The sequence below is a fragment of the Phalangium opilio genome, unplaced genomic scaffold, assembly GCF_054372755.1.
Source record: "Phalangium opilio isolate 3A_F unplaced genomic scaffold, DU_Popi_V2 ptg000662l_1, whole genome shotgun sequence".
In the NCBI taxonomy this organism is placed as follows: Eukaryota; Metazoa; Arthropoda; class Arachnida; order Opiliones; family Phalangiidae; genus Phalangium; species Phalangium opilio.
In genome coordinates, this window is record NW_028324246.1 from 1,180,059 (window position 1) to 1,193,660 (window position 13,602).

The 13,602-nt window shown below is 36.4% G+C and overlaps 1 protein-coding gene across 1 annotated transcript in view; it reads left to right on the forward strand.

The window, feature by feature from the left end:
- Positions 1 to 964: 964 nt before the first annotated feature.
- The window catches only part of LOC149588254 (uncharacterized), a 59,567-nt gene continuing 46,929 nt past the window's right edge, over positions 965 to 13,602 (forward strand). The window contains exon 1 of the mRNA XM_089862992.1: positions 965 to 1,657. Coding sequence (XP_089719118.1) covers positions 1,606 to 1,657 — 52 coding nt within the window. The 5' untranslated portion in view covers positions 965 to 1,605. The remainder of the gene's footprint in view (positions 1,658 to 13,602) is intronic.

A 13,602-nucleotide genomic window follows, 5' to 3' on the forward strand; every position in this document is an offset into this window, starting at 1 on the left:
AGAGAGAATATTTTGAGCGTGTTATGGTTCCAGGGCGATGCACTATTCAAGGTGAAAGAAGTAATAGAAACATGGACTTGCTGTGTTTCGTCTGATTCACTTTCATCTTCTTTTCAGAAATCTCATCAAAACATGTTGCAATCAGAAGGGGATAATAGAAGAAGGATGGCACTCTGTATTCTCTTAAAACTTTAGTTAAGTAATATGATTCATCCCAGGCTCACCCTTTTTGTTTGCTTTCCTGCTCCTCAAACTTCAGATGGGCATCGGATCATAGGTTGAATTCTATGAATGTTTGGTATCTACTAAATCCTCAGAAATCAACCCACAAACCTTGATTGTCTTGACGTGGGACACAAATCCACAAGAGCCTTGGCAAATAATTATGCGTTAGAGTAGTGATGAGGAAACTATTTTTCGCGTATGTGATTCTGTTTAGTATCCTTGCTCCAATGTTCTGTTGTTGGGAAGAATCGTGTTACAATTGCCCCTCTTTGTGGTCCAATTAGATAAGTCTTTAATTATAAATGTGAAAGCTCCAATGAAATGAAATCTCTGGAACAAATTGTACCGAAAATAAATTTAAAATTTTTTTATTTACATATTAAAATCTTAATAATGTGTCTGGTGCACGCGTGGCCTATTGGTCTATGGCCTGTCCCAACTCTATAATTATAAATCTGGCAAACATTCACACACGGGGCTGGTGGGGAAGGGGGTTATGGGGGTTAGACGGATTCTTCACATAGGTGAACTGTAGTTAGACGTTTCGGAAAATCTCTTAATTATCGAAAGTATCCCTTGGCACCCAGTCTCGTATATCGGAATCCCGCTCTGATTCACTAACAGGTTTGCCATCCCCTCCCCTTAAAACCCCCCTCATAGCGTCGCATCCTTCCTCGAAGGCGCTACTGCCTTGAAAAGCGGTAAAAGGCGGGAGAGTACTGGAAGAGAACCTCATCTCAAAACCCGCCTCTCAGAACCCTTATCGATCGCACCCCAGTGGTGTTTTGGGAGCAAAGCAACCCGCCACCAGCCTTTAGAGAACCAGGAGAAAGAGCCAGCGAGCGAGCGAGAGAGAGAGAGACTAAAAGAGAAACGGCTATCTGGGTTTCATCCGGTCCTCCGTGCTGTCGGAACCTTCTTTTCGGTCGCTGGTGGAGACACGCGAGAACTTCGCGTTCCTCCCAGTGTTACGCCCTTTTTACGCGGTGATTGCTTTTGCTGTCTTGGCCTCCTCTCGCTAGAGACTCGCCTGGTCGTTCGTAGACCAATATTTCACTCGGGTCTCAGCAAGACGGAGAGATGTGAAAATAGCTAGAAACTGTCGCGCGGTGCTAGATACGTATCCGAGTAGAAGAAGAAAAAAAGAAGAAAAGGTCGCGCGCAAAATCAAGAAAGATCGTGTTGACATTTGAATTCCAATGAACGACTGAGAATACGGGAAAAGAGAACTCGAAAAGAGCCAACCGACAAAGAAAGAAAAAAAACACTGTTATTTTCCGGTGGCTGGCAGTAGCGGGATCGAAAACCCCTAAGATAAAGAATTTAATTCTGTCTCTGAGGCGGCAGCGAAGGTTTTTTTCTTCTTTCGTATCTCAGCATATGGCGAGGTTTCAGCTAGGATTAACTCTTATCTTCGCGACGGTCGCTGCGGGTAAGTTTTCCGTGTCTTTTTCAAGCCATTTTATGTATGTCTTAACCAAGCGCGAAGACTAAAAGGCGGTTTGCGTTCTGCTTTGCCCCCGCTGCTCGAAAAGCCAACAAGTCGTTGCCAGTGTAGCTACTAGCCAAGCGAGCCAGCGACAATGCTATAGTCAACTTTATGGGGGATTGAATCGGGAAAGGGGTAGGCTACCGAGTTGTAGGGGATTTTAATATATAGTACGGTAAGGACTCGATACATTGATTTTAGGTTAGATTTGAATCTTTCCCTTACGTCGTTGCCGATGCCTGACTGCCTGGCCGCGTGCCGTCCGTACGGTAGGGACGTCTTATTAAGTTGTATATCGGATCTTCTCGGCCAGGAGCTCTTTAATGCTAAGCTTCGTACAATTCGGAAGCTATTTAGATAACATCTTTATCTGCTTGCGCCGTTTCTGCTGGTTGCTTCGACGGTCTTCACCCCGGCGAACCTTGCTGATGCCACCGCGAAGCTCCTCCCCCTTTTCCCCCATACTAAAATTTTGCCCATTAACGCCGTGAAAAGACGCGAACAGTAGAAATTGAGGGGAGAGTCACATCGACGTTTCATCTCAAATTTCAGGATATTTGAAGTCGATACTGAAGACATATTTCGAGTAGACCTTTCTTTGATTTTCTTAACATTAATTTAAGAAATATTAAGATTGTACTTCGATCTATGTAGTGTCCTACCCCTCTTTATAATGAAATGTTAATTTTGGTTTTAAGCTTCCCTTCTCACTGTTTTAATTTCCTATATTATACAAAGTAACAAATAGGCAAACGCATTGTTGTAATCCTGATTTGGATAAAATATTAAAGACAAGAGCCATGGTGACCTTATAGTGTTAGTCCATTTTAGATCCGCAGATGCCTCAAGAATATTGCGGCGTTTTACGTATTAAAAATATGATCACGTGATCGGGAACTATTCGTGGAGACGGGATTTTTGTTGTAGCATAGCTGACTCGATCACGTTTGGAAGCGTGCGAGTTGGTGTTTTGTTAACTGATTCTATTGTCGTCTACTTCATAGTTGAGAAGAAGAGGACAAGGTTATACTATTTTCTTCCACGTTTAGATATTGAAGTTTCCAATTTAGTTAAATAATTATTGAAATTAACGTTCGGCACAATCGAATACTTAGTCTGAATTTTCCAAAAAAAAAAAAAAAGGAATGAGTAGCAGCCGACAATCAGTTCGAAAAATACTGAGGAAAAGTGTCTGGCAGCATTACACCTCCAAAAATGGCGTATCGGTTTCGCCGCCGAAAACTGAGTGACCTGCCGTAGAGGCGGCGTTACTTCAATATAAACCAGGACTATTAAGCGCTTTTAAAGATTTTAACGAAAGGGCCTGTGCACATGTTTTTAATTATATAAAATGGGATTTTGGAGTTGCGCCAAGTTTCCAAGCTTTTTAATTAAAACGTTTCTTGGATGCTGGGACATTTCATGAGTGTTTTGGATCTGGTACACTCTGTGAACTTTCGGTGCCTTTGAAGGTAGCTAATTCGAGAATGCAATTGCAAAAATGGCTACTTACTTATAACCAAAGTTCATATGATACATAAGTTTGTCACTGGTTACTGACCAGGTAAAACGTCATAGATTCTCTTAAAGCGACGCCTGGTGGGGCTCTGTCACAGGCTTAGTAATGCAGAATAAATAGGAAAATGGCCTGCAAAACCGAGTGTAGTCAATTCTCGAACTCGGTCTCAGTCCATAGCATTACGAAGTATAGGAAGTGTCATACTTATCTGAAATAGCTTATAAACTTATGATATAACCATAGCAGAATGTGTCAGTTGAAAATATTCATTTATCAAATTTATGATTGATGAAAGCAATTAAGCTTAATGGAACCGTTTAAAAATAATTGTGTTCAGCCAAGGACTTGAATATTCACGATTTTGTTTCTCAATTAGGCCTGCAATGCATCTATTTCAATTTCAAACGCGTACGGGAGGCCTATAACTTACACAATACCATGCACTTGAATGAACTTTAAAACGATGTATTATTCACCATGTAGACTTTGCTATTTTGCCAAGACTAAATTAAAGTATGTGAAAATAACTATGTTAATTATTGTAACGAGGAATTAAGGTTTAGGAGTTCAAAGCCTAGTTTTAGAAATTTTTCCTAAATTTCCTTAGCTTTAAAATAATCTAGGCGTTTCATAATGAAATAATTATCCGGCTGTGGTACGTTTAGATATCGAAGTACATTTTATTATATCGAAATAAGTGGGTACTCTCTTCCAGAGGTCAAGCCAAATCTGTTCTATCGTGGTGACCAAGCCAAGACTGGGCTTTTTTTTTTTAACCGGGGTTTTTTAACCCTACCTTTGACCTTTAAAACCATATTAATAGACGGTAGCAAAGTCACTATTTTTAAAAAAAAATGGTAATAGTCTATCGAGCTCCTTTTTGAATCATAATAATAATAATCAATTCATTTTCGTATATTTTGATTAATATATTGGGCATTGGTGTTAAATTATTTGATCGACTTACTGAATGTTTTCATTGCGTGCAAAGTGACCGGGGAGTTAAGCCTAAGAACCACTTGAGTACTTAACGTAATTATAACTCGTACTTGATAGTGCTAATAACTTTCGATGCACGAGTAAATCCAGCTATAAACACAAGTGAAAATCGGCGAAAAGCCCAATTTTACGACAATTTGGTAGGCATACAAAGGCGTAAAATTTTATTCCTCGTGCTTGAGTTGTTAGCCAGTGCGTTTGTGGTTAAACCCGTAAGCCCTTTGATCATTATCTCTGTAACTGAAATGGGAATACTTTTACGGATCGTTAAATTGCATGTCCATATCGAAATTGTCCACAAAATGCTTAGAGAGGTTTACTATTTTATTTTTGTGCCTCTCTAATTTTCACCGGATGTTTTGAAATTATAACGATGACGATTTAAGGTATTTAGGAACAATAAATTCAATGGGACCACAAAGTCTGTATCGCGTCCGGTGCAACAGATTGGTCCAAAAATCCCCAAAAATGTTTGGGTATACTTTTAGCTTCAGTCTGGTAAAACTAGGGCTTAAAAATTTGTATTTTATAAATCGGAGACTTAATTGATATGATAGAGCTGTTGAATCAATGTAATTGTTTTAAAAGTGATGTTTCCACAGTAATTCAACAAACAGTTACAATTTCGTAACAGGTGTATTCGCGTGATACATAAGATACAGGGTGTTTCTGATAAACACTCAAATCCTAACTCGAAAACAGTGGCCCAGAGTGCAAAATGTCGTGGAAGTTACATTTTCGACGCAAATTAATTTCCCAAAGAACATTCCCATTAATTTACGGCAGACTTATCAAAAACACTCTGTGCATTTTTACTTACAAAATAACGAAAAATAGTATTTTAATTCAAATAGATAAATAGATAAGGTAATTTTCTAAGTTAATAATTATCTATTGATCATTATTAGATTACATCGGATTTAATTAAATATCTTTATAATAAGAGAGACTCATCTTATTACTGTTACTGAAGCTCTGACAGCCATCATCTTGCAAATCATGATTATAAACTTTAATAATTATTAATTACTAGCCGTTACCCGCGGCGTCGCTCGCGTGTAATAAGAACTTCCATCTAAAATGATATAAAGAATGTGTAGATTTTACTGATGACTAATATTTTTGTAGCACCCTAGGAGCGAAGGCACTCGGCACAGTCCGTCAGTCCGTCGGGATATTTTTTATTACTTTTCACGCGGACATTATTCCATAAAGAAGGGTTTTTTAGTTTTTGGCCGCCATTTAAAAAGATGGCAACAAATCAAACTCAAAAGACCTTTCAGCCCGTCTATAGGTTAAACGAAACCATTGTACTAAATATTTGTGAAATCGGTTGAAACGCGCGGACTTTTTTGCATAGAGAATATTTTCTTACATTTCTGGGCGCCATTTTAAAGATGGCGAAAAATCGAACCCGAAAGACCATTCAGCCCGTCTCAAGGTTAAAGCAAACCAGTGTACTGAATATTTGTGAAATCGGTTGAAACGCGCGTACTTAATTGCATAGAGAAGATTTTTTTACATTTCTGGGTCCGCCATTTTTTAAGATGGCGGCGGATTTGAAAAATCTTTCTTAGTACGCGCCTACTACTTATGATTAACGTTCCTGCAAATTTTCAGCCTTCTTGGGCAAGCGGTTTGGGCTGGGCGTTGATTATCAGTCAGTCTGTCAGTCAGTCAGTCAGGACTTTGATTTATATAGATATAGATTAATTTAGTACCTTTAAATATTTGGAAAATTAAAACGGGAGTGGAAACGGGTCCTTTTTTAAATTTTAAATGCAATACAATTAACAATAGTGTAGGGATTGAGAATCCGGTTTACATATATATATAAACGCAAAGAATGATATAACGACCTAATTAACTCATTTAATATACTTCCGCAGACCCCGTAACCAATAATTAATTCTGAGCATTAATCGTTCCACATAAATCAGTCTGCTATATTACTCTAAATGACGATTTTTTTAAAAGAAGGTGAAACCCCTTTTTATATTTACTAAAAGCAAGAGGAGAATCAAATTTAGAAACTTTTTATTTTCTTTTTACTTTATTTGAATGACTGTGGTGTAGGTAGCGTTCAAAATGTAATTTATATCTTAAGATATCATTCATTTCCTTTAACTCTAAAGTTACTTCACATGCGATTTACGAAACAAACGGTAGTTTCATTCTTTCCTTAAATTGAGTTTAAAATGAATTTTTATCCCTTACTGGCAACCCCCCCCCTTCCCCTCATTCTCATTTCTCCCGCAACAACAAAAATAAAAAATAACAACCTTCAGCAAGAACAGGGGCAAGAGCTAGCAAGGCATAAAAAAAGCGTTTTGATTTTCCCAGTTGAGCCATCAGTCTTGCCAGTGGAATTTTTTGGTTTTATTTGGATTTTTTCTTTTTTTTTTCTATAAAGCAACCCCGGGCCCTTTTCGAAACTCGATTTAGATTGTTTCTTAATCATCTTCTTTCTTAAAGGGATTGTGAAACGCTTAATCCCATTTGTTAGTGATTAGATTACCAACTCTGATCTGATCAATACTTTAATTTGCTAACACGATATTTGTGAAACGCGCTCACCCTTGACTGTAGCGCTCTTTATCTTCTGAACCTTTTTCGATATTGAAATCAAAGGCAAATGGTATTAACAGAAAGTGAACGAGTCGATACGCGATTCTTGTTGCCTCTGAGATCAAGGGAGAATAATTTACTATCCCCCCTCTCGTGCGGTATACTAGGGAAACTCTCATTGGATTGCGAAAGATTACAAAACCTATGATAATCTTCAAGGACCAAAAACTATTTTAACGAAACGAATACTTCGAAGTCCGAAATATTTTCGTTGTAAAGAAGAGCGATGACTGGTCGATCAGGGAAGCTAGAGAGAAAGCGATACGTCGTAGGAAAGGCTTTCGCTACTCCAGTGATTTACTTTCTATCATTCACATTTGTTTTTGCTGAAACTAGTATTGTGAAGAGGGTCATCTTAACTGTTAGTTGCTCAACAAAAACGAATTTTACTTAATCCATTGTTACATTGGAAAATTATCTGATGACGAATATTTCGTTTGCTAACACTGATTAAAGCACAGCAATGCGTCATCATGTTCCTCTTTAAACGGTTTTCTCATTAACTTAAAGTCAATTGTGCTCACTTTTTACCTCTCCAAGTGACGATGACGTCGTGAAGAGGTATTACACTGTACGTCTCTGTCTGTGTGTCTGTCTGTCACCGCGTTTGCAGTTGGCAAATCGGAGATACGTTACACTTCAAATCACACTAATGTGTAGTAAGCCTAAGCACATTGCGGAGGATACTAAACACTTTTCATTTACTCAGAGGCAACATGAATTATACACTTCGCAAAAGTTCTCCACTGCCTATTAATTTTATTTGCCATTGGTGCAACTATCAGTAACGAAGCACCGGTATACTTTTCTAGTTGATCATTAAGGAGATATCTGCATTTTAGTTTCCCTTCATCAGGCATGAAAAATTAATAAAGCGCAAACTAAGGGCTTGTTTTTGATTGGAAAAAACAAAGAAAAAAATGCGGAATTAACGAGTTTTAATCTAGATTAAAATGCTGAAACTCTATGACTTGATCATGAAAATTAAGGTTTCATTATCGCTATGGAAAAGCGTGATTAAGCCGTAAGATTAATTACGTCTCTCATACTCAGACCACTCCAACAAAGAAAAATAAAAAAAATAAATTATAACGAGCTAGGGGCTGAGTAGGCGAAACTTTCGTAAAAGTCGTTAATAAAAGGCTTAGGCCTTTAATCTAAATCAAGGCAGGCTCTTTTTAAACCTCTTCATAGTTTGCCATGGAAAATTATGTTTATTCTGCATTTCAATTAATAGAATATACCATAAGTTTATAAGATATGTTCCATAAGTATGACACTTCCTGTACTTCGTAATGCTAGAGACTTACAGCTCGAGCTAGTTCGAGAACGATAAGCGAGAATTGACTACACTCGGTTAATTTTGCAGTCCATCTAGTTCATATTTAGTCTATACTAAGCCTTTTTGACAGCGCCTCACTAGGCGTCGCTTTACGAGAATCTATGACCTACCTCATTCACTTCATGACAAGCTCCAGTTTGTAGCCAGTGACAAACTTATGGAACATATCTTATGAGCTTATGATAAAGGGAGAAGATAGTCTAGAGAATGGATGGCATTGCGTAAGATTAAAGTGATTAGATACTTCAAAGCCTTATATTGGTTTAAATTTAGAAGCGCACGTTCTGTTAAAATGAATATTGTTCTTGTATTAATTTTAAATTAGTACTTTTCATTAGCGCTTTTCCTTTGTACTTGTTTTGCGCCATATATATTTTTTGGCATCATAGATAAAACTTTATATAGTGCTTTGAATGTATTGTAAGACATGTAAAATAATTTAAATATAAATGAAAAGTCAAGTATAGGCAGGGATAGATTTAAATTTAGAAGTAGGAATGGAGAACGGTTAGTATTTACTTCAGGCCGACTCATAGCCCGGCATAGAGCCCCTCCCTCCAACACGTAACGAAAAGTTTAAATGATCTTATTGGCTCACTTAACCTACCTTTTGATGACGTTGCTGACGGGGACGGCGAAAAAACCCGTAATTCCTTTTTACCTCTGTCGCTATGACCCGCCTCTACTTTCATACCCCCCCCCCGTCCTGGGGAAGGGGGTCCGGGACTTTGACGCGCGCCCAGATTACTCTGTTCTCCATTCCTATTTCTAAAATTAAATCTATCCCTGGTATGGGCCTTTCCTTTGACTACTTATGTAGTGTTCTAAAATGGGTGGTAGGGTCGAAGGGTTATATGGGCGAATTTAGTCAAAAATGCTCTATTACATTTTGCCAAGGTCCACTGTTTGTAAGTTATGATTGAAGTGTTATGAATAAATTAGCATCGTCTTTAAGTCTCTTTGAATAATTAAGCATTTGATGTTCATTTTTAATGTTTCTATTAGCGCAAATTAACAAGTAGAAAAATAGTTTTCACTAGAAAAAATTATTTTATTTCATCTTTTACTTAAGCTGGCATTATTAAAGTTATAAATATTTAAACTAAACACTTGACTTCTTTCTTTTTAAAATAAGCTCTTATTTTTCTTCCATTTATTTGTTTTAAACTTCAATGAAATTAATAATAAAATTAAAACTTCAAAGAAATCAAAAATAAAATTTAAACTTCAATGAAATTAAAAATAAAATTTAAAATTCAATAAAGTTAAGAACAAAATTTAAAATTCAATAAAATTAAGATCAAAATTTAAAATTCAATAAAATTAAGATCAAAATTTAAAATTCAATAAAATTAAAAACAAAATTTAAAATTCAATAAAATTAAAAACAAAATTTAAAATTCAATAAAATTAAAAACAAAATTTAAAATTCAATAAAATTAAAAACAAAATTTTAACTTCGATGAAATTAAAAACCCTTCTCTTTAATCGTTAAGATTCGAGTTTTTTTCACGGATGACTCCTTAAATTTAATTAGGAAACTGAAAGTCAATGATTTCTAATTTAATTAAGGGGTCATTCCTAAACCACTCCAATCATAACTCAAAAACAGTTTCTCTTGTGGCAAAATGTCATAGATGTTCGATTAAAAATCGCCCAAAGAACATCCCCCTTAATTTATGCCAGACCTATCAGAAACACCCTGTGTGAAAGCAATTCACGCCCAGCCCAAACCGCTTTTACTAGAATGCTGGAAATTTTCAGGGACGTTACTGTTAAGAATCCGCGGCCATATTTCAAAATGGCGCCGGTAAATGTAAAAAACCTTCGTTAACCGTTTCACTAATATTTTTTACACTGGTTCGCTATATTCTGGCTTTATTGTTTTTTGGTTTTCGATTTGTCAACATCTTTAAAAATGACTAAACTAATATAACGCCAGGTTGTTTATAATTATTTTTAATTGAAATTTAAATTAAAATTCTTTAATTACCAATAATTCTAGTATTTTTGCCGCTCAGATCGCACACACTAAACTTGAAAGGGAGAGTGAAGTGGAAAATCAACTTAACCAAGTCATTTTTTATTGATTCTTCTACTAATTATAAGACCAATCTGCATAGTAAAACATCCAGGAAATATCTCAGGGTGATTTTAAAATTTAAATTAAGTTCAGATTTTATGAATAATTTAAAATAAGTACCTCCGACCAATCGCATAACGCCCTGCTTTTTTATTAACAAAATTCTCGTGGCACGTTTCGTGTCGAATGAAATTTATCGCGAGATTCGATAAAATATGCGTGCAACGTGACAACAGTGGCGCTAGACATCGAGAGTGCCACGAGAATTTTGTTAACAAAAAGGCAGGGCGTTATGCGATTGGTCGGAGGAGCTTATTTTAAATTATCCTTAAAATCTGAATCTAGTATGAATTCGGAAGTATTTCTTGAATGTTTCATTATGCAGACTGGTCTTATAATTAGAAGAAGAATCAAAAAATTAAAAATACTAGATTTTCCATTTCACACTCCCTTAAATTACTGTAAATTACCGACAAAACTACAATTAAATTTTACCCAAAATTAGAAACTGTAATATACTGTTAATCTTAAGAAAAAAACCGCAGCTTCACGTCGCTCGTTACTTCTTAGTTTAATTTAAAGTTAGAGTTCGTAAACATAAGCCCGCAACTCAGGTTACTACTGGAGCGTAAATATCTTTCTTTTTTTCGAAAGATTACAATTTTCGCTTCGATAAGTTCGAAGAAACATGCGCGGGCATCGTTTTATCGGTATAGCACTTTGTTTATTAAGGTAAAAGCTTACTCGCTGTCTCTCTCATTATACATATATATACACTTTTATATATGTATAGATGACAAAGTAAGCTCCTAATTCCCCTTTCCTCCTTCGTAAATTCTGGCTTTGGATAATTTAAGTACAGTAAAGCGTAAAGGGGAGGAAAGCATCGGCTCTAGTTTCCATTTTATACCTGGAAAAACTAACGAGCGTCTTCTCATTCAGAATCTAAAGATTTAAATGAAAGAAGATGGGTACAAGAAAACTTGGATAAATAATGTCTCGGATTGAAGTCGGAAATTCATATTTCAATATCGCCTGGGAAACGAAAAGGCTTACGTTCATAAGATATGTTTCATAAGTTAGTTTGTCTCTGGTTACAAACTGGAGCTTGTCATGTATTGAAGTAGGTGAAACGAGAGAGATTCTAGTAAAGCGACGCCTGGTGAGGCGCCGTCAAAGGCTTAGCACAGACTAAATAGGAAGATGGACTGTAAAACAGAGTGAGTCAATTCTCGCTTGTCGTTCTCGAACTAGCTCGACCTGCATTACGAAGTATGCATAGGTAGTGTCATACTTGGATTATATCTTATAAATTTATGATACAGCTAATAGGAATCACAAGGGGCACAATGATTCTCATTACCTGTATTTATTCCTAATTTGGCCCTAAATTTGAAACTGTTATTTAAAGCTAGACGAGCGGACTGACGTAAATGCATGAGAATTAGCATTTTCCAGGTATTTAAAAGTCTCTCTGAATTACAAAGCATTTATAAAGGGGATTAAATGAGATGAGTAACTCAACACTTTCTATGATCAAGTTGGGAAAAGATGACTATTTACATTGTTCTATTTAGAAATACCAAGTCCGTGTAGGACACCCAGCTATATGGGTTTCTTTCCAAGTAAATCCTGATTCAGGTCTACGTGATAAATGATCGTAGTTAGGGGTTACACCTAAGCCTTTGCTGCCTTTGTGTTTTCGAGAACAATGGAGGAGAAAGGAGAAAACGAATTCCCTAATGAGGTTAACACGAGGCTAAGAGATATAAGATCTCATCTGCTTGATACTTTGTTCTCATAATGAGTGGAAAAACTGGCTGCTTTAATCATCTTTAATTGATTTGCTTTAATCTACGGACATCTTCTCCCCCCCAGTCCTTGCCGCCATCTTTTTTTCAAAGAATTTTTTAATCCCCGTAAAAGCTCAGGTTTTCCTTTAGAGGTTTATGACGATAGTGGGCGTGTTTATGTCCCTAGTGTTAGTTCATTTTTCAGTTTTGCTTTTGAAGTTTTTTTTCATCAAAGTATTTTTATGGATGTTTTACTTTTTACGTATATTGTGCATATATGATTACGATGTAGAAGGTTCGGCCCGTTTTAGGGGTGTGCAATGCATTCGTTATTATTTATTTGAACCTTGAACTTTTGTCCAAAATCTGGCAATTTATAATTGTACTTAAAACCTAAATTAGATGTTTTTGCTTACTATTGGTACAAGTTAAATTCAGGTTCTGAATACTCTGAGACAAGAAAATATGAAGGAGTCGCGAGTCTCTGTCTTACAATGTATTCATAGCATTTCTGCACTTATAATGTAGATACTTCGAAATAATTTCCATATCTTCTGATGTTTTGAGGTGCAAGCTCATTTGTTGCAAATTGGTGTATTCATGAGTTACTATGTTGCATTATAGTATTATAATATACTATCCATTCTACAGTTATCTCGAGTTAGCTCATGTTATGTCGAATGCTATACAGGATGGCTTAGCTCTTTGAGAATGGTGCATCTATTGTAGCTTACCATTACCTAACCGAACAGAAGAAGTGTACATGGAGTTTACATATATACCTAATGACTGTTGTTTGAAAGGAAAATTCACATACTCAGTTTAGAAATGACTGTGGTAATTCACGGCATTAAATTATCCATTACTAGCTTATATCTATTAAGGCCCATACGGACTAAATGCGCAATCTGAGAGAAATAGGCGTGCTAACTGTGGAATGGCTCACGTTGGGTGGGACGCAAAAAATGGGGGTGAAATAGTCGGACTCAATTGCAATTGGTTCGTCTGCAGCCCTTTTTAACAAATTACCACTTCTTCCGATTATTCCTCCCCCATTTTTGGCGTCCCACCCAACCTAAGTCGTTCCACAGTTAGCGCGCCTATTTCGCATCCTCCCCCACCCCCATCATTCTTGGTCTGAATGGATCTTCATATACTGTATCCTGTCGTAGTTTAATCCAATCGGCTAAAATTTTAAGCTGACATTGACGATACAGAGATAAATTAGTCCAAAAATGTGCTGATGCGATTTATTTGGAGCTGTAGACAGTCTGTAGTTTTGCATTTTCATCTTTACTTTTTCTTTTCGAAACTTTTAGACGTAAGCATCATAGCAATAATTAAATTAATTGCAGAAAGTAAACAACAAAATTCAAGGAATCAGTTTATTTTTTCGCCAAAAACCGTCGGTCCTTTGAAGCTTTAACAAATAGTAAGTATATTGTAACATAATTAAGGACAAATTAACGTCAATTAAATTGGGAATTCGACTCTGGCTCGCGTGCTCAGACTGCAAGGAAGCTC